Here is a 26,818-nt window from a genome sequence, read left to right as displayed (position 1 = left end):
ACATTTTTTTTGTGGCCCCACTTATGTAAGGAAAGATTCATGCGCTAATTTAGTAACGAGATACTAGTAGCACTTTTCCAAAATTAAATTTGATAAATATAAGCGATAAGTGTGCCGTAGTATGTGTGTGTGTGTGTGTGGGGGGGGGGGGGGTCCGTGGTGTAATAGTTAACCGCTTAATTGACAATTCCAAGGTTCTGCTACCCGCGTCACAAACTAATTCACTATCCTTTATCTTAGAGGAACGTTAAGCGGTGGTCCTGCATGGCAGTGTTTATAAATGTCACACTGTGCGTTCTGTAACACGACTAATACCATTAAAGGGACCCACACCCATCAAAAATCTGAAAGCGTCATGAATCAAACTTACATCCTAAACGGGGGTGGGGGCCATAGGTCGTTTATCTAGTGGGCCGGTTAATACCAAAAAGAAGTAGATGGTTAATGACAAAACAGCAGTGTTCGATTTATTAACATTACATGACATCTAGCTCGACATGAAAACAATTGCTTAGCAAATAATATTTCATACATTATATAATATCCACTACCGAATAAGATTACTAATTATTTACATTTAAGTACGTAAAGTCGTAAACACAATAAAGCGACAAGAAAAAACTGTTGCCAACAGGCATATGAGAAAAATAAAATAATAACATTGCCAATTGGTATATATAAAGTATTTTTAGTAAAGACCAATTAATAAGGTTTGGATGGAGACAGTATCAAACCAAAAATTAAGAAAGTACGTAATTTTCTCTTTACTTAAGTGTAAAACAAGGAGCATTGTTTTCAAAAGTTCAGGAATACAATTGAAACTGAATGGGTTGTATATGTTTCATTAAAGAATATTCGACAGTATGTAATTTATCTTATCAACATATACTGAAAAATTCATCCGATGCGCACATCCTGCCGTGATTAATAAAAATAACCTCCCTAGCAAATTGGGCCTACACTCTAGGCTTCTACAGTGTGCCATTATATGACAACTTGAACACTACTACTTTCAAGAGTTTATACGTCTGTTTAACAGACAGCCATTTACCATATCAGGGTTACATATTGTTCTTTTCGAAATAAAAAAATGACAAACGGCACTGTGTTGTTTAGTCTTGGGAGGAAGACCGTCTTTCCACCCCAACCTTGACAGGTCTGACTGGTCGCAGGAACGCCTCGTGAGTGATCACTTCCAATGGTACCTTTACGTAGAAGTCTATATTATAAGTATATTGCATATTTATTGCCGGCCAAATTGAATGAAATTCTCACATTTCCATAGCGGTTCATATTACCGCAAGTTGAAAGGATTTCATAGATTGTATTCAATTTGGCTTAACGTTCCTAGCATTACAGCAATCAAAAACATTACATGAACACAAAAAAAACACGAATTAACATGTGCATATTATTCCAGGTATAATTGTAATTTAGACATTAACCAATAAAAATAGCGCATGCTTGTGTTCATAATATTCTTCTTTTAACTATTAGTTAATCTAAAGCACATGTTGATTAGACTATTTTAAAAAACAAAACATGTTTATTAAAACAAAACCACAAGAAGAGGCCCAATTCAAATTACTTAAATTCAATTTGCCTGTCTATTAGAGGGACAGTTTCAATTTAATACTCTCAGTGATACTGGAAAAACAGCATTATCAAAAACTACAGAATATTCATAACTGACACTTCATTTCCAATATTACCTCAGTTTCTGGGACCTGGAAGAACTTGACCTTCCTCAAGGTAGCCACCAGGGCGATTTTCAACTCCAGGAGAGCAAGCCGCATGCCAATACAATTACGAGGACCATGTCCGAACGGTATAAAGGTGAAAGGGTCACGTTTTGCCTTCTCTTCAGGGAGAAACCTTTAAATTGAACAAAGTATATCAAAGTACAATTGTTCTATCATGAAAATGTTTACTTTAATATTCTTCTCATTCGGAACCCTTTGGTCAATAACTTCAAACCTTGAACGGTTCAGCCGATAACTTTGAAGCTTCATTGTATGATCAATGCGCTAAATGGAACACTGTCGATGTCACGAATTTACGTGTTCACATTTTTCTACGTGTATATAATATGAATCTTTTTGTTTGCAAAAATAAAAAAAGGGAAACACACAGTATTTAAGTATATGCACGAATTTCCCCATAAAGCGGATGGTATGTATAATCTATGGTATACCTTTCCGGTATGAACTTGTCGGGTTCCGGATAAAGTTGAGGATCATGGTGAATCATGTAAATGCTGTACTGGATCATTGTGTTGGCAGGAAACCAATAGCCATCCAACAACACGTCCTTGTGATGGCTGGTCATCCTGTTCATCCTAAAACATTAACAAACCCATTCGAAATTAGGCATGTTCTTATTTATTTTTGTAAGAAATAGTTTGTATTGCACATGCAATTACATCGATGGAATGGGGCTCAAATTTCTGAAACATATTAAGTCGCTATAAACAGGACTCAGCTAAGCTCACTATTGTTTGTTTAGGTTTATAGTTTATGTACTAGGTACATACATGCACAGTTGCTGTTTTAGGATCTGATGCGTCACAAAATGATAGCTGTGTATCGTGAATTGGGCCTTAGTTACACGAACCTTTGAACATGATGCTGGTTAAAGTTAAGGCTGATGGACATGCCCCTGTTGTTACCCCTTTGTTTTAACTTCCTAATATGAGACGGCATGCAGGGATGTTTACGAAGAACTCTGGACTCTGCATGCATTTAGTACAGAAAGCTGGCTGAGTGGGAGTTATATTCTATTTGATCTTGTTTTCAAAGGTCGCGAATATGTGACTCCCCTGATGTCTATCGATATACATTTAATACATGTGATTTCCTTTGTAGGGTTAGTGTGGTGTCCTTTTGCAGCTGTTATTAAAATTATTATCATATGTTTATGGTTTTGCGAATCTCATCCTAGTTCATATGTTTTGCTACTGATTGTATAGTTTAAACTTTTAAATCCTTGCAAATGTGATATTTGAAACACTTTGCTAGCATTATAAATCATTTGCTCGTAGATATTTCTGTGATATTCTTTTGAAAATGAAACTTAAGACACACTCTAGGCAAAAAAAACTTACGCTGCAAGTGGTGGATACATTCTCAATGTCTCGTTGATAACTTGGTCAAGGTAAGGCATATCCTGAATCACGTCATACTTCAGCTCCGAGACATCCTGTTAAAACATATAAACAATACTAGCACTGTGTTAATGAACGTGGCTTAACTAGATTAATCAGATCATTTTATTGTCTAGTCCAGTGATTTCACGTGGTACTATTAACATAAATGGATGAATTTTCAGTCATAAAAAACCCGGAAATACAGATAGTTATTGTATCATACAACCAGTGAGATGCTTAATAAAAGAAAGAAAATCTCTTATTCCGGCTCAGGACGAATATCGCCAATTTTTGGCGGTAACATATTACAATTTGATATCATTTTGCCAATATTCTCTATTTGTACACAAGTATACTTGTTCATTAATTTATGGAATTATTGAAAACATTGGAGCATTCTACGATAACGCCTGGTTTGTTAATCACACATTCGAAAGTCTATACACAAACATGGAGCGGAACTAGACAGTGACGCTTGAGGACACATAACAAGAGACATGCAATGACCTCCAATAAGACAAAAAAACATGTAGGTTAAAAAAGCTATGTAGTGGTTTTGGAATATTTATGCAAAGATATTATTCTATGTAAATACATTTTCTTGCTCACAAGAGCACGTAGTGCTAATGGTGATCTTTTCCAATAGTCCACCGTTCGGACAATGTGTATCTCTTGTTTTGTATCTTAAAGGGCTAGCCTTGTGCCTAAAATATAGACTTCGCAACCGTCTTGGTTACTTTCCCTGTAGTTTCCATTGTATAACTGCTAAAAAATATACGTTAATTATCATAAAATGAATAACTAAAACATTCATTTAGAAAATTGTGCTTGCAGACGACATCGTTTTGGAATATAAGGAGTATTTTGATTATTCAACTTACTTCAGAGATACATTTGTCGATTTCGGCGATAAGTTTATCCTGAACGTCAGGGTTTGTCGCCAAGACATAAGCCACATACTGCAGAAGGGAGGCGGTGGTTTCATATCCAGCCACAATCACTATGAACATCTGGCCAGTAAGTTCCTCCGCAGACAATCCTGTAATGACCGAGTAAGTTAACTTGACGAACCCCCCCCCCCACACACACCTAAAATTACTCACTAGGGTCACTTACTCTAACTTTATCTTTATTATAACGAGTGTGAAGCATGATGGATTAACTTTAGTCACACACGATGTTGCGCGAAGTTCTTGGTCTTGTGTTGTCGGGGAAGTGGAGTACCCGAAGAAAACCCATTTCTCCAGAATGGTAACCACAAACCCAACCAAACATACGCCGTGGCCGGGAATCTAGCTTCTGATACCTTTGTGAGAAGCAAATGCGCTAAACACTGCGATTACCATACAACATTTGAAAGCACGAACTATTTGAGCATACAAACGGTTTATAAATGAACGGTTTATAAATGGCACTGCAGGCTTTTTAAAAAGTCTGTTCAATGACGACAATGGTCCACACCTTAAGCTCAATAGTACATACTTGAGCAGCATTCTTATTTGAGGTGCAACTCGTTTTCCATGTTACCGACACCGAATAATATACAGGAATGCGAATTAATAATTTAAACAGGACAGCAAATCCATCAAAGCAACATGCTATGTTAAGTAAGGCGTACAATTGAAGAGCAAACAAAACAAATTCACTTGCGTACTTTTCGTGATCTTGCTCTCGTTTTCATCATCCTGAAGTTCCGCATTAAGCATCAGTTGGAGTAAATCAACACGGCTTGTCTACAATAAACAGAGAGATTTTCAGCATGATAATTTATTTGGACGTATCTGTTAAACATATTGTATAGGGAGTATGGATATCTCATGCGTTGGATTGGAAATGGAGTTTTCCAACGAAGAGACAAAAACAACATGCATCATCTGCAAAAGATTTCCAGAACAGCTGTTGTTGTTTTCTGAATATCGTTAAATAACCTTACAGGCTTGATTGTTTTAAGATTTGTTTTTATTTCAGAGAATAGAAATAAAATTCATCAACTAAGCAACCAACGTTATATTCCACGAGTGGCATAATGACTAAAATACTTTTATGCTCAAGGGGTCAAGGGGTCGGATTTAGACAGCAATTTTTTTTTATTCCTCAGGCACCCCTTGCATAGACAAACATCGATAGCTCAATTTGTTTAGGTAAGCTATTTTAACTGTCACTTACGTCATTATCTTGTTTTCGTTGTTCAATGATTTTAGCTGAAACGTCACGGAAAAAGTCCATGGAATCTTGCGGGTAGTAAGCACTATACTTAAACAGGTTTGTAATTGGAATCATAATGCGCGGGAACAAAACTGAAATATATAAATGATAAGTACAACCCAGAAAAACACAGAATACAACACGAATTCAGTACCGTGGTTCAACACGCAACTGACAATTAATAACGGCCCATTTTCTAAAACTATACAGGTAAATAGATATATTTAGTTTTTTGATTCATTGAAATGGTAATTTCCGTCAATATATACGAATTAAGTTAGTAAAATATGAATATAACAAATAGTTATTTGCACTATTTTCTTCTATGCCTTAATCATAACATATCGTTCTTCAATAAACAAACAGAGATATCGTGCATTAATTGATAAGCACTTATCATACAGTGAAAGTTTTCTTAGTATAAAATTAATGCTTATAGGTATTAAAACAAATATTTTTACATATGCAAAGTAAAATTGGATTGAAGACTGGCGTAGAGAATATTTTTTTCGCGTGCCAAATAAACGGATCGTCGGGGTTTTTGAAGGCGTTAGTGACTATTCCAAAAGCGTTACTGGCGATCACGTCCATGGTGTAGCAGCCAAAATGTCTGCAATTGATGATATGAGTTATCATATCCAGAAAATAAAACCAAATTGAATATAACGTGAAATTAAACATTTAAATAAAGAGGACCTTTAATGATATTAATATGAATATTCAATGCTGGAACCACGAGTACGACATTTTGATGAAGCCACATCAAGCTAAAATGTGTATATGAATTGGTACCACAAGTACCATTTTCTATAATTATAAGTAATTAAATTGGACTTACACTCTTGGATCTATGACAGCCCTTGAGTTTGCCTTTTCTAGAAGGCCAGCAACGAGCAGTTCAGCGCAGGAATTCATCTGTTTGGTCATCTACACATGCAAAATATTATCGCATCGACTGATTTTCACATATTTTATTTGCATATATAAAAACAGTATGGTCTCTTTAGTGATAATTACTTTTTGTCAACAGGGAATTGCTTGTCACATTACTATGCAATTATTAAATATACAAAATTGAACAAACAAACAAAAATACACAAGCACAAAACTTGGTCATCAACCACGATACGAATCGGACTACCTGTTTCAGTTTTCCGGCACTGAAGCTTGGGGTAATAATGCTTCTCACGCGTTTCCACACCTCATCTTCCATCGTTAGCAATGTTTTATCTGCAGGTGGAGGATCGAATGCACCTGGGAAAACCTGGAGGCAAAATAATTTGAAGAAAGACAAGTTGCATGACAAATTATGTCGAAAGGAAAATGTAAAAATATTACCATACATATCTGTTCTTTTAATTCTTCAATTTCAATAAAACAGTACGAACGAAATACATTGTTAAATTGAAACTCAATAGCCATCAACATATTGCAAGGCAGATATTGTTTTCTATTAAATAGAATGAAAATATAACAAAAGTCCTACAATATCACGAGAAATTGCTGTTGTAGCATATCTCGACCGCTAGAGTAAGACCGCGTCCTCGTTATCAAAAATAAGATTTAATAATGTAATATGAAAAACTGGACTGGAGCATTTGACGGACGTCACAAACTTAAACTCATGCTAAACAAAAACAATCAGAGGTGAGTCTATTGAAGGGATTTGTGCCCTGTTGTTGGTAGTTTATTATTATAGTTAGCATCTTAATACTATTAACCATATCAGTCATTCCCGCGTGCAATATCATCGTGGGCGTAATGTTATGCCATGAAAACAATGCACAATGTTCGAAATCCATCAACATGGGTAACATTCTCCGACAACTGATGAAACACTCAGTACATGATACTATGACCTGTTTTGACAGACTTACAGCCTTACAAAACTATTCATATGTGTTATGATATGCTCTGCTCGCCAAGTGATTTTCACCCTGTCCGTTATGTAAAAACGTACAAATCGGTTTTGGAACTCAACGTGGTCCTTGATCATGATTTTCTTCAGCAACTCAATGTTGGCAACGTTCAAGACCTTCACTGAGGCTGAGGGTCCTCTACAAAATATAACATAAAATTATAATACTGTGTATGCATATCAATATATTTAAGGTAGATTGATTAATTTATGTTAGTATGCTTATATTTTAAATTCCAACACAAAAGGGATCAAATAAAATTGCTCAAATCTATAAATATACCATAACACATTGAAATTGGTTATTTTGTCTATTTTTAAAAATGGGCATTCGTACGGAACATCTTGGAGTTAAAAAGAGCTTTAAATTATAAAACCTCACATTTATCACACCGTGAAACAATTAATATATATAGTAATACAGTTATCAAATCCATATATGGAGGCGCGAACCATTACAAACACCATTATCACGCTCAACAATACATTTTATCTTGTAATATATGTTATTTATGCTGTATATTGTACTTATTAATATATTTAAATACAATTATGAATAATATTACTAAAAGTGATTTTTCTAATGGAACTAAAACAAAAACTAAACGATGTAGCATACTTTTCAATCCGTTTTCGCTGATGATTGGCACTTTTTATAATCTCTGATACAGCTGATATTTGTTGTATTAATAATGTATTTCAAAATTGTAGCCTGTTAACAAAAGTATTTTTTCTGTAACAAAAAATATTCTTTTTCTATAACTCGTATGAGCCTCTACGTAATATGGTGGTTATTATTGACCTCAATATGCTCATGTTGAACATTAATTTTTCGTATTGATGTGTCGGCTATAAATTGAAAACCAAAACACCTCTGCAATGTATGCCCAATGGCAATAAAAATCAGTTGTTGGAGTTACAAGCTTGATGGTACATATAAAAACCATTCACAGGACCAACCAAAAATGTATATAAAAAGGTCGGCATTTTGAGAAGGATACAGTATGGTTAAGGACAATGACACCATCAAATAAACATGCCCCGTCGAAGAATAACTGCGATAATTGCACTTACCCGAAAACATCTCCATACTTTTCAATCCGTTTTCGCTGATGATCGGCACCAGGCTGTAATATTAACATGCACTAATATTTAATGTTAATAATACTGGCTTCACTTGGCAGACAAAAATGCTTGCTTAAACCCTGTTGCATTTTATAATAAATTTTATATTCGCTAACTAAAGATTGTGTGACTAACATTCAATACAAGCCAAGGAAAAAAAACGAAATAAAAATCCGCTTACGGCCATGATGTAGGTCAACAAGTTTCCAAATACAGGAACGGGGAAGGGACCTTTGATCTTGTATTTGCGCTTCCATAAGAACATCTGGACCCAATCATATCTGAAAACATAGTTTGTATTAACTGCATTATTGTTCTTTCATTATCATTGGAGTAATATGTATGAGGATGCAAATGTCAAGTTGTTTAATATGGCAAATATTCTGGGACAACATATACAGGAATTACGGCCGGATTACATGTTTTATTGATATAACTAGAGCTAAAACCGATTATAGTTTGACTCAATTTTTTGTACCGGATTATTGTAAAAGGGAATTTCTGGAGGGAAGATTACGCCAAGATTTAAACTCACTTATATATGGCCGCCATATTCTAGTGAACTCTTATTTCACTGACCGTCCCAATGTGGTTAATCAAATTATTAAACGGTAAAGCAATTTTTACAAGATTATGTTGTTGTTTTTGTGTGTGTGTTAAGCATGTTAGTTTGTTTTTGGTGCTTACGTTTGTGTATGTGAAGTGATTATGTTTATTTTAATAGTTCATTGTAGTTTGGACCATTGCCTTGTAACCCTAATTCCACTTCTGGGCGTGTCCATAAATTTTTGAATTTATTAATGCAAAAGCATGTGATTTGATTTCCAATAAGTCAAAAATAGAAACTGACACAAAGTTATCCAATCGTAACAACTCGGCCATCTCCGGCAAGCTTCGAGATAGACCTCGAAAATAGTAGTAAGGATATACGAAAGTGCGATGCGGCTACCGGCGATTAACACCGTTTTCAATCCGCGTAAAGAAGGCCCATTGTAACAACAAGGAAATGGATTGTGTTAAATTAAATGTGCTTGTTTAAGAAAAATATTTATTATAACCTCAAAGAATGTTCGTTTTATGAATAGTTAGATGTTTCCTTATACACGAAGCACTCTGTTTCCTCTAGAAAAATCATGAGCACACAGAAAATGTACTTGACAGTCATTGAAATGATCATACGGTTCATGGCATGCATAAATCATTACATCGGATTAAATGCATGCATGGGCTAAATGTCAGCATTTTCTCAACAGCTATACGATTACCCTATGAAATGTAAGTTTTAAGTCATACTTTGCTTGTGTTATTTTTCACACCATGCTTTGCCATTCTAACAACATTACTATTCTGTAAAATCATTGATTGCATTGTGCAGTTTTGTGGGTAGTTGGTGGGTGTGAGCTTGGCACCCAGTCAACTTTACCAGCTGATAGCCACGCATGCCTTTACTTCAGCATTATTGGGTTTGGGCTGCAAAAGGAATGTTTTTGTCTAAACAGTTCTGTGGCCAGTGTGGGGTTGTGGTGGGGCGGTGACTAGCGACCCAGTTAGCTCAATTGGTAGTACCATATAACGGTCATGTGGCTATGCACCAGTCAATTCTAACCACGCCCCCCCCCCGTCCGGGGAATAGCGGGGACTTTGACTAACAGTATAGCCAACCCCGGCTAAAATCCCCGCCAAGCGCGGATGATAAAATGGTAAAATCCCTGCAAAATGCCCCCACACCCCAGGAACTCTAGTTAAGGCCCATTCCCCTCTATATTTTAAGTGAAGACAAAACCATCGCATTCACCCAGCACTGCAGGGCCACCTGATAGGTAAAAACACGGCCCATTTCCTCGTTTAACCCCAGAATACCCCCGGACCTGGGGTCGGGGGGGGATACAATTGACTGGTGCACTAAGTTAACGGAACTTGTCTTCAAATAGTATTTGGTCACGGCAGGTCATGCTTCACTTTACCTCCTAGGCTTTGGAGAAACCCACTCATTAAAAGTTTCTTTACACATTCTATTTGTCGTAATCAATTATTATAAGTCTCAATATCTTTGAGTAAATTGTCATTTTTATTAAAAATAACAACACCAAAACAGTAACTGATAAGATACTCCATTGATTTTTTTTAACAAATATTTAGCCTTGTTACTAAGCTTTTCAGCAATGTATACCAGACCTTTTTTCATTAATACTTAATCTATTTCGAATAATTAGCCTTTAGATCACTCTTCAAACAATGAATCTTAAATGTCCAACTCCATAAAATGCAAACAAGAATAATTACAATTTTGATCAACATGTCCCTTAATTTTATTTTTAATATTAGAGCCATCTGTATGCAATCCAATGATAATTTAGTTTTTGCTCCCATTTTTACTTTCATTTCTGTGCCAAGCCCTTTTAAGTGCATTGAGTATTTTGGGAGACTTCACAATCTTTCTGGCATTTAATCCCCATATATATATATATATATATATATATATATATATATATATATATATATATATATATATATATATATATATATATATATATGGCTTTAAGTTGCCGTACAAATTTAAGTCTTCATTATAAAAGATACTGTAAGTCTCAGTCTTAACCATAAACACACAATGAGAGGAGTAAAGCATTACCATGTGTCAGAGGTATAGATCTTTCTATGCATTTTATTTGTCTAAATATATTACCGGTCTCTTTGGCAATATCCTTGTGCCTCTTTGAGTACTTGGCTTGACGGTTTGGTTTTGAATACATTGTTTTGAATATTTTATTTGCACACAACAATGTTGATGATGATGATGAGACTACGCTATGCCAAAGCCTCAATACATTTTCTTCAAACAAAAAAGGACATTCAGAATAACTTTTATTACATCATTTGAGAAAATAAACTCATACAATCAACAAAATAAACATGCATCTGTAAAATCACAAGTCATTTTATGTGTTCGTTAAATTCAACTTAATAAAGAAAATAAATATTGGTTGTAGTAAGCAATGCTCATCACTTCTAATAAACATTCAACAGACTAAAAAGCAAATCAACACAAATGGAAAAACTGTTTGCAATTCAGCTAATATCTTACTTTATGCCTAATCAGATTGTTATGCAAGCTGGAAGCTTACAGAAGCACTCTTAAGTCTGTTGCCAAAGTGGAAACAAGTACGGACATCCTTTTCCTGAGGTCATGAGAAAGTATCTTGGAGGGGCTTGAACCCACAACCTTGGATGTGAGGCTTATCCTCGAGACCACTTTCACCTTTTTAAAGAGCCCAGTTTTCAATATGGCATTTGCAAGGATGTGCACTATTAAAGGCTTTTCTAAAGTCTTAAAAATTTAACTGAACAAAATAGTTCTCCTTTATTTGGTCTGCCAATGTCATCTGTTTCTGTTTTTGTAGTTATCTTCCCTCCTTCATATAGGAAAACCACTTTAAGCGTAGTGGGTTTATCTAATAATCACGGGCCAACAGATGACTTTTATCAGCAACTTCACATCAGTATTGAGTCATCAAATATTTGAGATGACAAGATGTTTCACTGAACGCTTTGTTTCCATCTTGCACTCATTTCCCCAAGGTCAGCGTTGCAGTTGCGTTAGATGATATCCATGCATTACAGGTCAATCCTCTTACAATGGCATTTTTGATTTCATTCGGATTCCAGTGCCTGAAATAGAAAACATAAAATACAACAGAAATAATAGGAATTATATTTTCAGATCAATTATTTTAAAAGCCTGTACAACAACAGAAAAGTATTCACAAAATATTAAGTGCAACACCAAATTAATGCTGCATCCTCACAGTTTTACTGTTCTGCCACCTTTTTATTTTTGTCTTTTAACAAGCCAATTGTCAATTATAGTGCAAATGTATGGAAACCAGTGATATTAGACTGCTGACATAATATCAGATCACAGTCTTTCATATTCAAGATTGAAAATTTGGTATAAATGCCTTCTATTTAGTCATATAAGGTCACACATAATAGAACAGATTTCAATTGTTTGGAAAATAATTTGTTGCAATTGCCTTAAGCCATATATATTTGTACATTTAATTTTATTACTCCTTTGATATCAATGGAGGGCTTTTGAAGAATGACCAAAAAGAACTGTCAATCTGTGAGAGAGCAGCTTTTAGCTCTGGACTACTGGTAAATTTATGAATATGAAATGAAATTGTTATCATGTTTAAATTACACTACAATGTTGATATTTTAATAATATTTATACTATCAATCATTGTTGATTAATTCTACAAACATGCAGGTACGTTTGGGCTTAAACCAACAGGATACTTGATTGGTAAATTATTGTTCCAATTTTTAAATAGCCATAACCTCATCCGCCTTTTTTCATTAGAACAAGCCATGAATTCAGAGTCAGCTGCACCGCTGGTACCATACTGCTCTCTGAAAATAAAAATAAGATTTAAATTTAAATGTCTGCATTTCATTGGCACAGTAAAAATGTAAGCATTTTTCAATGTTTCTGGATCACCACCACCGGTGTATATCATAGAATTTAACCATAAAGTTGAAACTGGGACCAATAAAAGTAATCATACTCCCAGCTTGAAAGAAATGTGTTCTGGTTTATGCGTTCAAACTCATTTTGCTAAACCACTTGAATGAAGATCTAATTTATTTAGAGAGCTATATTAGTGAACAGGCATCAATTGTGCCATTACATAAAGCTGTTCGATACCAACACTCACGGACATATAAACCATACTGTACTGTACATCCTTGGTTAAAATAATGTAAATTTTAATAATAAAAAAAATCAAGTTAATGAAATGAAATGTATATCTTAGAATCTGTCAAATGGAAGAAGACTTTACCCCACCCACTAAGAATTAATGACATTTCCATTTAGTTTCTCATTAGGGCTCTTTTAAAACCATTTTTATATTTTAATAAAATACAATAAGAATAGAAATAACACTTACACACAAATAGGTGGTAAAAGTTACGCTCCTCATTCTGTCTTTGGTCTAACATATCTCTTGGTTGTTTGAACATCTTCTTGGTCGGCCATGATGGACTATTATCTTACGACCCGTATTATATCCGAGGCCATATCTTGATACTAGCCAAGGAGTTCCGGTTGAAAGTTATCATGTAAAATCAATAGCAATGTTCGACATTTACTTCCGGGGTAACTCGCGCTGACGTAGATGGACATTTCTAGACTGAATTTCTGATAATAACTAACTAAAATATTAAATAATATATCCAATTATTAAATCTATACTTTAAAAGTAATGATGACAGATTACTCTAGGTTACTACAAAGTTACACCCCTGAAAAGATTGGTGCATATTGATTTAAACATAATTATAACCAATTAATTATTTATATAAAGATCAGTATATTGGTATGACATCCCATAGAAGGCGTCTTCGTTTAATGTGAACTGATTATTATATCCTACCGAAACAGTATTTGTTTTCAATCCTGCCACCATATAGGTTAAACTCAGTTCTAAGTGGCTGAACAAGATTATGGATTTTACATAGGCATATCTTAATCATCCTTTAGATTTGAGCTGACGTTCTACATGAAAAAGGTTATGTTACTAAGTGTGATTAACCAACCTGATTGGACAAAAATGAATTCATATTAAGATGTTGTCCCATATAAATGATTAATTTGGTAGTTCGATTCAAGTCTACAAATGTGTCTTTTTCTTCTCAAATGTCAACCGGAAAAACTCTCGATCATCGTTTTATAAAATCTAAATATATGTAAATGTATGTGATCAAATCGTCTCAATTTTCAGTAATAACAAAACAACTACTTACAGAATGGAAAACAGAAACAGTATAAGTAAGGTTTTTATAATATTCCAAAAAACGGTATTGAACGCCAAAATCTCCATTCCGTCTTTTATTTCGGCAAAGTTTCAAGGGCGGTCATTATCTAGATCATGTTTGTTTTGCTAGCGGTGAGAGGCGTTGTAACAATATCAATGCTATTGAGACTTTATCTTTTATTGCGTCACCGATGCTTACCACATTTATAATACAAAAATACAGGGTGTACCGTTTAGCACATTAACAAGTTATAAATAGCCAATAACGTTACATCCCTCTTTCTTTACAAATAAGAAATGTAGAAACTGGCTATAAGCATTATCAAGTATGACTAGATGGTATGACATATATATTTGAATTTGACTAAGTTAACTGACTAGATGCAACTTTACATTTAGGTTTCTTTAACAAAAGCTAGTATTAGTAAGTGTCTCAAATTTTCTAAATGATACACACGTGAATGTTCAACTTTTGCTTTGCAAGCATTGTCTATTTGATTTCACTGTAGATGTATGGTAATATGCTAGTCTAAGGGAAGCAACTCTTTTTGCTAAATGTCTCAAATGATCTGTAATAAGTTTTTGTCTTTCTTTGCCTCATTTTTTTTTAAACTAAAAAGTAATTAAACATATGTAAATCTAACTTTGTGTCACACTGGGAATTATTCTGCCCCTTAACACTATGACACTTGTGTGATCTAACAGGATGTAATTATTAGACCTGACTGGCACATTAATGACACAATGCTGTTGAAATATCAACTTTGCCTGAAGCAATGTCACTGTAATAAAGGTTTATTTTCTCAAAATAAATCATTATTACTGTAACATGATTTCTATGCATAAAGAAACTAAGATACACTAAACCAAACAAGTTGTTAGATTCTTAGAACACCATAGTATAGGTGTTTGCCTATAAATCAAGCTTTTGAGGTTTGTTCACTGATCTGCCAGAGCGGGTACGGTATTCACTAGTACACGTTGGTTTGTCTGGCACTTTGGGATTTGGCGCTGGGCTGTTCGGAGCAAAAGATGGCGTTTCCGCAGTTGTCTGCGTTGGTGTGTCGTCTGGTCCGGACCACTGTGCCGTGTTGTTTGCACCTTCAGTAGCCATTCGTAGGTGTTTTCGGTTACGTCGGTACAGGCGGTTTCCACTCTGCACTACGAAAGATCTGGGCTTGTCGTGTTTTTCTACGACAATACCTGGTGTCCACTTTCCTGGGTTTTGTGAGTTTGGATTTGGACTTATTCTCACATTTTGTCCATTTTGGAGAAGCACGAGTTCTTTTGCCCCTCTGCGCTGGTCGTAATACAGCTTTTGGCGTTGTTTTTGGTGATCTAAATGCGTTTTAACTGTATTAGGATCAACTGAGCTTGGCTTAAGCACTGCTTTGGAGGCAGGTAACAAGTTTCTGGGCCTCCTTCCCATAAGAAGCTGTGCTAGTGATAGATTCACTCCATCCAGAGGGGTTGCCCTGTAGTCCAGCAGAGCCAAGTTTTTGTTCAGAGTCTTGCTCCACAGGCGTTTCACAGTCTGTACAGCTCTTTCGGCTTCCCCGTTCGAGCTTTGAAAGTGTGGGCTGGAAGTTTGATGAATGATTCCGTGCTCCTCACAGAAAGTCTTGAACTCTGACGAACTAAATTGCGGTCCGTTGTCAGATCTGAGAGTGTTCGGAATACCGTGTGAGCTGAACACTTTCAGGAGTGCACTGGTTATATCTGAAGTTGTCTCCGATTCTAGCTTTTCTGTGTCAATGTACTTAGAATAATAGTCAACAATTACCAAGTAGTTCTCTGACCGAAACTGAAAAACGTCACAACCGACCATGTCGTATGGCAGATCTGGCGTCAGCGTCGGCTTCAGTGGCTCTGTTGGTTGCTGATTCTGTTGTTCTGCGCACACTGCGCAGTTGCTTACCATAGTGTCAATGTCACTGTTCATCCCTGGCCAGTACATAACTTCACGAGCTCTCTGCTTGCTTTTACCGAGCCCGAGGTGAGTTTTGTGTACGAGCCTCAACATGTTGTCGCGTAGACTTGACGGGATGACGATTCGTAGTCCCTTGTAAACGATACTGTCCAGCACGGATAGCTGATCCCTCGAGTCCCAGTACGGTTTCGTTTCAAACGGCGTTTCAGATCGCGTATCGGGCCAGCCTTTCACTATAATGTCATGAAGGATTCCGAGTTCCTCCTTCGTGGCCCGTTTGATTTCTGAGTATTTTGCAGGGCTAACCGATATCAACTGAATCATTTCAGCAATGTCACTGTCTTTCGCGTTCGCGTTTGGAAATGCTCTTGATAGCGCGTCCGACACATGCATTTTCTTTCCTTTGCGGTATTTCACATCAATGTAGTACCACTGTAGGCGTAGCATCATTTTCTGGATACGCATGGGTGCCGCGAGTAGTGGTTTGGCAAATAATTGTTCCAGTGGTTTGTGATCATTGTACACTGTCACCGATTTGCCAAAGATGTAACTGTGAAACTTTTGACAACTATAAACGATCGACAACATCTCTTTTTCGATTTGCGCATACCGTTGCTCTGTCTCTGTTAGAGCTCGCGAAGCGTACGCGATTACTTTGTCACTCTGCATTATGACGGCTCCGAGCCCATTTTTGCTGGCATCGCACTCGATTTGAACATCTTTGCTGACGTCATAGTACGCAAGTACCGGTGGTGAGCTGCAAAGCTTTTTGAGCTTTTCGAAGCTCTTTTCTTGTGTATGCCCCCACTCAAACTCAATGTCACTTTTGAGTAGCGTTCTGATTGGGGCGTCAACTTCACTCATGTTCGGTATGAATTTCGCGAGATACTGCACTAGACCGAGAAGTCTTCGGACTCCTTCTTTGTCTGTTGGCGCGGGCATATTGACAATCGCGAACACTTTGTCTTGATCCGCCATCAGCCCATGCTCCGTCACAAGATGACCCATGTACCGAACGGACGGTTGATGGACCAAGCATTTATTGAAATTGAGTTTAAGGTTGTAGCTCGTCGCTCTAGACACTACTTCCTTAAGTATTCTGTCATGCTCTGTTACATCTTTTCCCGCTATGAGTATGTCATCTATAATCGCGAAAGCTCCATCGATTCCCGTAATCATCTGATCCATGATTTTCTGATATATTTCTGGAGCACACTTGATACCGAATGGTAAACGTAACCATCGGAATCTGCCTAAAGGTGTGTTGAAAGTCGTTAGGTAAGAGGACTTCTGGTCGAGCTTAATTTGCATGAAGCCAGATTTCGCGTCGAGCACCGTAAACACTTTTGCGCCTGGAATGTTTTGTACCACTTCCTCAACTGTTTTCATAGGGTGATGGGCGCGTTTTACCGCTTTGTTAAGATCTTTAGGATCCAAGCAAATCCTGCCTTTGTCCTTTCTGAGCGAAACTACCATTGAGCTTACCCATTCTGTAGGCTCGTCCACTCGCGTGATGTACTCGTTTTGCTCCATTTCGCGTAGTGCCTCTATGGCTTTTGGCTTAATCGCAGCCGGAAGTTTGCGCACCGGATGCACAACTCCTGAGATTGATTCGTCAATCTCAATACTATATTCCCCTGGTAAAGTACCTGTTGTTTTGACAAGTTCGGGAAACTCGCGAAATAGTTCATGATCAGGTTGCGGAACCTGAATTTCATGACTTCCTAGAGTACGTTGTATTAAGCCTATTTGTTCAGCCGTGTTTCCACTTAGAATATTTTCATTGTTAATGTCAACGACTTCAAATTGAATCTGGTGCCTGGCTCCTTTGTGACGCACTTGCATGTCTGCTGTTCCAACTGGTTTGATAATGTGGTTGGTAAACGACTTTAATGTTCTTGCTGATCTGCCCAGCATAGGTTTGACTGGCAGGTCATTGAGTGCATTTTTGGTAGGGATGCAAACGAATATTCGAATATTCGATCGAACGTTTAATATTCGAATAACAAAATTGGTATTCGAATATTCGATGCTTTTTGTTTGGTAAATATAATAATAAACCTTTTTCTTACATCTGTGCTGTTGTATATATTAGCATGTCTTGTTTTTACAACGATTGGCCCCTAAATGCCAGAGGCGTGACGTGATGACACTATACCGGTACACGCGTCATATGTTAATTAGGGACACATAGTCGGAGAATATAAACAGTACCCGTAATTTTACAAAAAACTGGCTATAAGACAAGTGGCATCAAACGACTTTCAATTATTTTCGGTAAATTCTAATGACCATTATTGGATAATAAACGGAATCGGCAACCAAAGTGGTGTCATGGCTGTCAATTAAGCTGTGCAGTATTGCTCAAATCGCCGTAATGATATGGATGACATGTGCTAGTTATATGCTCTTTTCCATGTTTCGATATAACATTCGTGCTTTGAAATGTAACTGCATAGAAAAGCAATTTAGGTGATTGTTATACAATAGATGGGTCAAAATTCAGGGTTATTTTCGTTTTATTATTTATCTAATTTCCGAGTAGGTTTGGTGTTTTCATAGTTATATTTAGTAGATGTCAATCTCAGAACGAGGCCGCTCGTCCTACAGAACGACCCGTTGGTGCATCATGACATTCAACCAGGCATTTACGATCTTCGCCTTTTTCAGTGGCTATTGCTTTTGTTCGATATTTTTGTAAATGGGGAATTTCATTGCCAATGTTTGGAAAAATCAGGGTCCTTCGCGTATACCGGCTACAACGAAGAAGGGTTAAAATGAAAGTTGTTTACTACATTTCTTATACATTCATATTGGTAATCGAATATTCGAATATTCGATCGAAAGAATTAACGAATATTCGAATATCAATTTTGCCATTCGTTTGCATCCCTAATTTTTGGTTATAATGTTGCATTTTGCACCAGTGTCTATTTTAAATTGTATGTTTTTACCTTGGTTCACTAGCTCTGTGTCCCATTTGTCACTGATTACGGCGGTGCATACGTCAGTACATACGTCTATGTGCAGTGCGTCTTCCGTGTCGTGATCAGAATCTGTGTCGTGATCGGAATCTGTACCTTGTACCACATACACTTTTTCTGCCCAAGTCTTTTTCTACATACTTTTGCCCAATGGTATTGCAGGTGACAGTAACTACATGTAGTACCCTTAGCAGGACAACTGCCCGTCTCATGCAGCTTGCCACACCTAGTGCAGTTGAATTTATTTGGTTGGTTGGCTGATGGTTTCCCTTTGGTCCAAGGCTTGGCCTTGGATTTAAACTTTAGTTTTGGACTGTGGGTCTTGGATTTGACCTGGAGAACCTCTTCCCCACGCATGAGTTTGAGTTGTGTCTGTGCGAGTTCAAATTGCTGTCCAATGTCAATGGCATCATTGAGAGTCAAGTCTTTGCCTTTGTTTAACAATCGTTCTTGCACTTTGGGTTGCCTGACACCGTTTATTATGAGATCGATTAGAATGTCACTCGAATCTGTATATTCACAATCCATCACAAGTAATTTCAGGTATTTTATGTAAGAGTCAAACGGCTCACCTTCCTTTTGTTTCCTTTGTTGAGCCTTGAAACGTGCGATCCTTTTGTTTTTCTTCGGGCCCACGTATTCCTCAAACTTATTAAGGATCTTAGTATTGTCATCCTTTTCTCCCTACCTTCCTGGCCGATCCACATGCCTACCCAGCCGGCGAGGACTTTCTTTTCCGTCCCGGCGAGAGGGCCCTGACACGTAAATTCTACGTGTTGTTTAAACCGCTGAAATTCGCTATACAGGTCACGCGCACCCCAATCCAGCCTGGGATGGTCAAATGGAATGTTCATTGCCATGTTTCACCTGTTTTTAACGATTATTTATGGTTGTGGACGCGGATGTTTCCTGGTTTCTGACACCATGTAACAATATCAATGCTATTGAGACTTCATCTTTTATTGCGTCACCGATGCTTACCACATTTATAATACAAAAATACAGGGTGTACCGTTTAGCACATTAACAAGTTATAAATAGCCAATAACGTTACAGGCGTAATCATAACTAGGGGAAGTAAGCATGGAAAATTGTGTTTGATAAACACTGTACGGTTAACGCTCAATTATCAGATAGCATTTGACACCAAGAGTTTAAATTTTTAAGTGGCGATGCATTTCTCTTTTACTTCGCTAGAGTATGTCTGACTGTTTATTTTAATATGAGAGATGTAATAACATTGTCAACAGCCAGCTGTGTGTTTTTCTTTTCTGAAAGATTATTCTGCGAACTTGCCTTTTATAGTATTGTTCACATGTGTATTTTCTTTTGTTATGAGTATGCATGTTTAGATACAAATAAATTGAAGCAGACATGACCTGGGGCCGTGATTACGAACGGTCTCAAGTCTGAGTCTGGACTCACACTCACTTATTACAGACTCCATTTTTAACGGTGTTTACAAAGAGACTCAGACTCTGACTCAAATCATTGAGACTGAGTCTGAAAACGTGAGTCAACTACGTAGGTGTCTCACGTGAAGTAAATCTCAACTGTCATGGCGGACAGACAACTTGACAGATATTACCGGTATCGTAGATTTAGGTTGCCTCGTCGACCGCGTGTATTTACCGACAGAAACAACCCTTTAGAGATTTTAGATGTATATAGATTTTTTTCCGGACTCAATCATGATATTAGTTGGAATCGTGGAGCCAACGATCGGTACAGTGACGATGAGGAGCAACCCGCTCCCCCCTCTCCTGACGGTATTTGGCTGCCTTCAGTTTTTTGCAACCGGAGCGCATCACATCGTAATTGCACAGGCTCATGGCGTGTCCAGGTCGGCTGTCGGCTAGGCAATTCATGCCGTATCTGTTATCCTTGCAGGACTGTTAAACAGATACGCTAAATTTCCAACGGGGTTGGAAATTGAAAGTGTAAAACGAAAGTTTTACAGTGTCGCCGGCAATCGGAACTCCTCGGCTAGTATCAAGATATGGCATCGGATATAATACGGGTCGTAAGAAAATAGTCCATCATGGCCGACCAAGAAGATGTTCAAACAACCAAGAGATATGTTAGTCCAAAGACAGAATGAGGAGCAAACTTTTACCACTTATTTGTGTGTATGTGTTATTTTTATACTTATTGTATTTTAATAAAATATAAAAATAGTTTTAAAAGAGCTCTAATGAGAAACTAATTGGAAATGTCATTAATTCTTAGTGGGTGGGGTAAAGTCTTCTTTCATTTGACAGATTCTTATATACTGTAGTAAATAACAATTTTGAAGCTCCAGTGATCAGTGGCAAAAATTAAGAAAACAAATACTCTATTTGATTTTTTTAAATAACAAATAAGCCTGAATCTGACTTTACTTAGATCGATAATAGGTTAGACTTTCTTTCTCAGTGTATTTATCTCATACATTTCATATCATTAACTTTATTTTTTTATAATTAAAACTTACATTCTTTTAACCAAGGATGTATGGTTTATATGTCCTTGAGTGTTGGTATCGAACAACTTAATGTAATGGCACAATTGAATGCCTCGGCCCTGTTCACTAATATAGTTCTCTAAATAAATTAGTACTTCATTCTATTGGTTTAACAAAATGAGTTTGAACGCATAAACCAGCACACATTTCTGTCAAGACTAAATTATATGATATCCACCAGTGGTGGTGATGCAGAAACATTGAAAAATGCTGACATTTTTACTGTGCCAATGAAATGCAGACATTTAAATTTTAAATATATTGTCATTTTCAGAGAAGAGTATGGTACCAGGGGTGCAGCAGACTCTGATTCATGGCTTCTTTTAATGAAAAAAGGCAGATGAGGTAATGGTTGTGCTATTTTCGAAATTCGGACAATAATTTAACAGTCAAGTATCCTATTGGTTTAAGCCCAAAAGTACCTGCATGTTTGTACAATTAACCAACAGGTATTGACAGTATTATAATATCAACATTGTAGATGAATTTAAACATGATAACAATTTCATTTCATGCTTTTTAATTTACCAGTAGTCCAGAGCTAAAAGCTGCTCTCTCACAGATTGACAGTTCTTTTGGGTCATTCTTCAAAAGCCCAAAGGAGTAATTAAATTAAATTTACGCATATAATTAATTAATGTATATGGCTTAAAGCAATAGCAAAAAAATATTTTCCAAACAATTGAAATCTGTTCTATTATGTGTGACCTTATATGACTATTTGGAGGAATTTTTACCAAATTTTCAAACTTGTATATGAAAGACTGTGATCTGATATTATGTCAGCAGTCTTATATCACTGGTTTTCATACATTTGCACAATAATTGCCAATTGGCTCGTATAAAGATAAAAAAGGGTGTCAGAACAGTAAAACTGTGAGGATGCAGCTTTAAATTGGTGTTGCACTTAATGTTTTGTGAATACTTTTCTGTTGTTGTACAGGCTTTTAAAATAATTGTTCTGAAAATATAATTCCTATTATTGTTGTATTTTCTGTTTTCTATTTCAGGCACTGGAATCCGAATGTAACCCGAATGTAATCAAAAATGCCATTGTATGAGGATTGACCTGCAATGCATGGAAATCATCTAACCCAACTGCAACGCCTACCTTGGAAAAATGAGTGCAAGATGGAAATTAAGCGTTCAGTGGAACATCTTGTCATAAAAGTCATCTGTTGGTCCGTGATTATTAAATAAATCCGAACATATATTTTAAAAGGGTAATATGGTAAAGGATTTATCTACGCTTAAAGTGGTTTTCCTATATTATGGAGGGAAGATAACTACAAAAACAGAAACAGATGGCATCAACAGACCGAAATAAAGGAGAACTATTCTGTTCAGTTCAATTTTTAAGACTTCAGAAAATCCGTTAATAGGGCACATCCTTGCAAATGCCATATTGTAAAGTTTTTCCATTTGTGTTGATTTATTTTTCAGTCTGTTGGAATGTTTATTAGAAGTGATGCGCATTGCTTACTGCAACCAATATTTATTTTCTTTATTAAGTTAAATTTAACGAACACATAACATGACTTGTGATTTTACAGATGCATGTTTATTTCGTTGACTGTATGAGTTTATTTTCTCAAATGATGTAATAAAAGTTATTCTGATTGACTGACCTTTTTTGTTTGAAGAAAATGTGTTGAGGTTTTGGCATAGCATAGTGTCATCATCATCATCATCATCATCATCATCATCATCATTGTTGTGTACAAATAAAACATTCCAAACAATGTATTAAAAACCAAACTGTCAAGCCAAGTACTCAATGAGGCACAAGGATATTGCTAAAGAGACCGGTAATACATTTAGACAAATAAAATGCAAAGAAAGATCTATAATTCTGACACATGGTAATGCTTTAAATAGTCCTCTCATTGTGTGTTTATGGTTAAAGTGGGGACATACAGTATTTTTTGTAATGAAGACTTAAATTTGTATGGCAGCTTAAAGCCATATATGGGGATTAAACGCCAGAAATATTGTGAAGTCTCCTAAAAGACTCAATGCACTTAAAAGGGCTTGGCACAGAAATGAAATTAAAAATGGGAGCAAAATCTAATTTATCATTAATTTTATATTGGATTGCATACTGATGGCTCTGTTATTACTTGACTAATATTAAAAATAAAATTAAGAGACATGTTGATACAAACTGTAATTATTCTTGTTTGCATTTTATGGAGTTGGACATAAAAGAGTCATTTGGTGGAGTGGTCTAAAGGCTAATTATTCAAAATATATTAAGTATTATTGAAAAAAGTCTGGTATACATTGCTGAAAAGCTTAGTAACCTGGCTAAATATTTGTTTAAGGCTTTTATTTACAAAAAAATAAATCGGTTGAGTATCTTATCAGTTACTCTTTTGGTGTTGTTGTTTTTAATAAAAAATGACAATTTACTCAAAGATATTGAGACTAATAATTATAGATTAAGACAAATATAATGTGTAAAGAAACTTCTAATGAGTGGGTTTTATCCACAGCCTAGGAGGTAAAGTGACGCATGATCTGCCTTGAACAAATACAATTTTAAGACAAGTTCTGTCAACTCAGTGCACCAGTCAATTGTAACGCCCCCCACCCCAGGTCCGGAGGAATACTGGGGTTAACCCGGGGAAGTGGGCCGTGTTTTTACCTTTCATGTGGCCCCGCAGTGGCAAGGCATGGTGTGAAAAATAACACGGCAAAGTATGACTTAAAACTTACATTTTATAGGGTATTTCTATAACCGTTGAGAAAATGTTGACATTTAGTTCATGCATGCATTTAAACCGATGTAATGATTCATGCATGCCAAGAACCGTATGATCATTTCAATGACTGTCAAGTACATTTTCTGTGTGCTCACGATTTTTCTAGAGGAAACAGAGTGCTTCATGTATAAGGAAACATCTAAATATTCATAAAACGAACATTCTTTGAGGTTATAATAAATATTTTCTCTTAAACAAGCACATTTAATTTAACACAATCCATTTCCTTTTTGTTATAATGGGCCTTCTTTACGCGGATTGAAAACGGTGTTAATCGCCGGCAGCCGCATCGCACTTTCGTATATCCTTACTACTATTTACGAGGTCTATCTCGAAGCTTGCTGGAGATGGCCGAGTTGTTCAAGTCAAGTCAAGTCAAGTCAAGTCAATATTTATTTATTGTCGGATACTATCATCAACAGTTTAACATAAGCTATGAATAGCTTTTGACCGACATTATAAATAAATAGCATAATTTATGTAACTAATATATCACACACATCAGTTCATGCAAATAATAATATTCAGTATGTACACTTGAAAATACGAATCGCAAGGTAATACGACAATGCATTTAGCATGGGAAATAAAACAAAAGAAGTCACAATTAATTAACATGATTTAAAACAAAGACACATTGAAAGAGACCAGCTGCCTAGGCAGTCTAAGCTCGCGAGGTCCCATCCAACATATCTTTGATTAAGACATTTTACAGCATGTTATATGACAGCATTCTTATATGCAAAATGAGCATTTGCAGTTATCTCCGCTCCATGCCCGGACTAAACTCTTGAAATGATTAAAATTAGTTTCTTCCCTAAAATGTTGTGGAAGGGAGTTCCAGAGTTTAGGGGCACCGGAGCGGAAAGAATTGCACCCATATGTTGTAGTTCTTACAGTTGGGATAGCAGGCATCATCTTATGTATAAAGTTAAAGGAATGTTCTTTTATTACCACTAAGTCATGTAGATACATTGGACCCTGCTTGTGGATAATTTTATGGGTTTCTATAGCAATGGACCTTAACCTTCTACAATGTAAGCTTGAGAGTTGGCAACATTGATTTAGATAAAAGTGTTGGGTAATCAGATGTGTAATCATTGCATATGAATCTGAGGGCTCGTTCTTGTACTTTTTCAAGCTTCTTAGTATGCACCTCGCCACAAAAATGCCAAGTAATTGGACAGAAATTGAAACTTGATAGGATAAATGAGTAATATATGTTTAATTTTCCTAGTTTACAAAGGTTATGACCTTTTCGCTTTAAAACATTAAGCTGTCTTGAGGCTTTCTTGCAAATGCTTGAAATATGGACATCAAATTTAAGTTTGAAGTCTATTGTGACACCCAAGAGTTTGACACTGTCTTCACATTTTATAGTTGTTACGATTGTGTCGCCGGTAAGTTTGGCTTTTTCTTGTTTTGATGTACTTCTTTGCTGATTTCACAGCCAATTATTTTTAGGTGACTCACGGAAGGGGTTAGCCTAAGGTACAGTACGGATTGTAGTATTGCCAGATAAACGACAGTACGGATTTCAGCAGGTGCTTGGATGGTCTATTTACGTCATGGATATTTGTGTAAATAGAAAAATTTGCCTTTGCAGCAAAGTATTAAGGTTGACAATGTTTTAAGGTTGACAATGTTTATCATAAATTTCTCTTGTCAAAATGAACTCAATTTTGATTGTGTTTATATAAAATAATAATGTAAGTAGTTGCCACATTTTCCCATGATTATTTTATGAAATAATTTGGGTAAATCAAACAATTAAATAAAGGAAGATCTACACTGTACTTTATCTTTGATTTAGATTTATCTTTGATTTAGATTTAGCTAATACAGTATAATTTAGTATTTTAGTACTCCATATAAACAGCTGCTTCTGAGTCTTTAACGGTTTTTGAATAGGCGAAAGTTCCCTATAATCACATTATTGTGCCTAGTATTTTAGAAGGTGTAAACAAAGGTCCATGCCTTTAATTTTAATACCTATCAATCCTTTATTTATGTTCATCATGAAAAGCATCCAACTTTGACACTGAAATTTAAGACATCCATTACGTTTTGAAGTATTTTGACTGTAAATCATATGACTGTAGCAATCATTGCTTTGGAACACGTTCAAAAGCACTGTAGTTTATCAAATGACCATATATCTCTATGCTGGTGGTCATAGCTGGGGGACACGTTCTAAAGCACTGTAGTTTAACAGTTGACCATATATCTTTATACTGGTGGTCATAGCTGGGGGACACGTTCTAAAGCACTGTAGTTTATCAAATGACCATATGTCTTTATACTGGTGGTCATAGCTGGGGGACACGTTCTAAAGCACTGTAGTTTATCAAATGACCATATATCTTTATACTGGTGGTCATAGCTGGGGGACACGTTCTAAAGCACTGTAGTTTATCAAAT

General features: G+C 36.2%; 1 protein-coding gene and 1 long non-coding RNA gene across 3 annotated transcripts in view; both read right to left on the bottom strand.

The window, feature by feature from the left end:
* Nucleotides 1-441: 441 nt before the first annotated feature.
* Nucleotides 442-26,818, bottom strand: part of LOC128214623 (cytochrome P450 3A29-like) — a 61,576-nt gene continuing 35,199 nt past the window's right edge. Inside the window, exons 1-14 of one of the 2 annotated variants that reach the window (XM_052921191.1) lie at nucleotides 14,205-14,379; nucleotides 8,575-8,674; nucleotides 8,343-8,395; nucleotides 7,311-7,407; nucleotides 6,492-6,614; nucleotides 6,189-6,277; nucleotides 5,812-5,960; nucleotides 5,312-5,442; nucleotides 4,800-4,878; nucleotides 4,027-4,184; nucleotides 3,104-3,198; nucleotides 2,195-2,338; nucleotides 1,713-1,875; nucleotides 442-1,205 (exon numbers count right to left, since the gene is read on the bottom strand). In XM_052921191.1, coding sequence (XP_052777151.1) covers nucleotides 1,113-1,205; nucleotides 1,713-1,875; nucleotides 2,195-2,338; nucleotides 3,104-3,198; nucleotides 4,027-4,184; nucleotides 4,800-4,878; nucleotides 5,312-5,442; nucleotides 5,812-5,960; nucleotides 6,189-6,277; nucleotides 6,492-6,614; nucleotides 7,311-7,407; nucleotides 8,343-8,395; nucleotides 8,575-8,674; nucleotides 14,205-14,281 — 1,551 coding nt within the window. In that variant the 5' untranslated portion in view covers nucleotides 14,282-14,379 and the 3' untranslated portion in view covers nucleotides 442-1,112. Of the gene's footprint in view, nucleotides 1,206-1,712; nucleotides 1,876-2,194; nucleotides 2,339-3,103; nucleotides 3,199-4,026; nucleotides 4,185-4,799; nucleotides 4,879-5,311; nucleotides 5,443-5,811; nucleotides 5,961-6,188; nucleotides 6,278-6,491; nucleotides 6,615-7,310; nucleotides 7,408-8,342; nucleotides 8,396-8,574; nucleotides 8,675-14,204; nucleotides 14,380-26,818 lie in introns of those variants that run through there. The other variant, XM_052921190.1, reaches the window with a different exon arrangement.
* Nucleotides 11,349-13,444, bottom strand: LOC128214631 (uncharacterized). The gene is made up of 3 exons (XR_008257949.1): nucleotides 13,349-13,444; nucleotides 12,738-12,809; nucleotides 11,349-12,062 (listed from the first exon to the last, which is right to left on the bottom strand). It is a non-coding gene; the product is annotated as an uncharacterized LOC128214631 (long non-coding RNA).

Source organism: Mya arenaria, chromosome 13, assembly GCF_026914265.1.
Source record: "Mya arenaria isolate MELC-2E11 chromosome 13, ASM2691426v1".
Lineage (NCBI taxonomy): Eukaryota > Metazoa > Mollusca > Bivalvia > Myida > Myidae > Mya > Mya arenaria.
The sequence above is the reverse complement of the archived record's forward strand: the minus strand, read 5'-3'. Positions and strand labels throughout refer to the sequence as shown.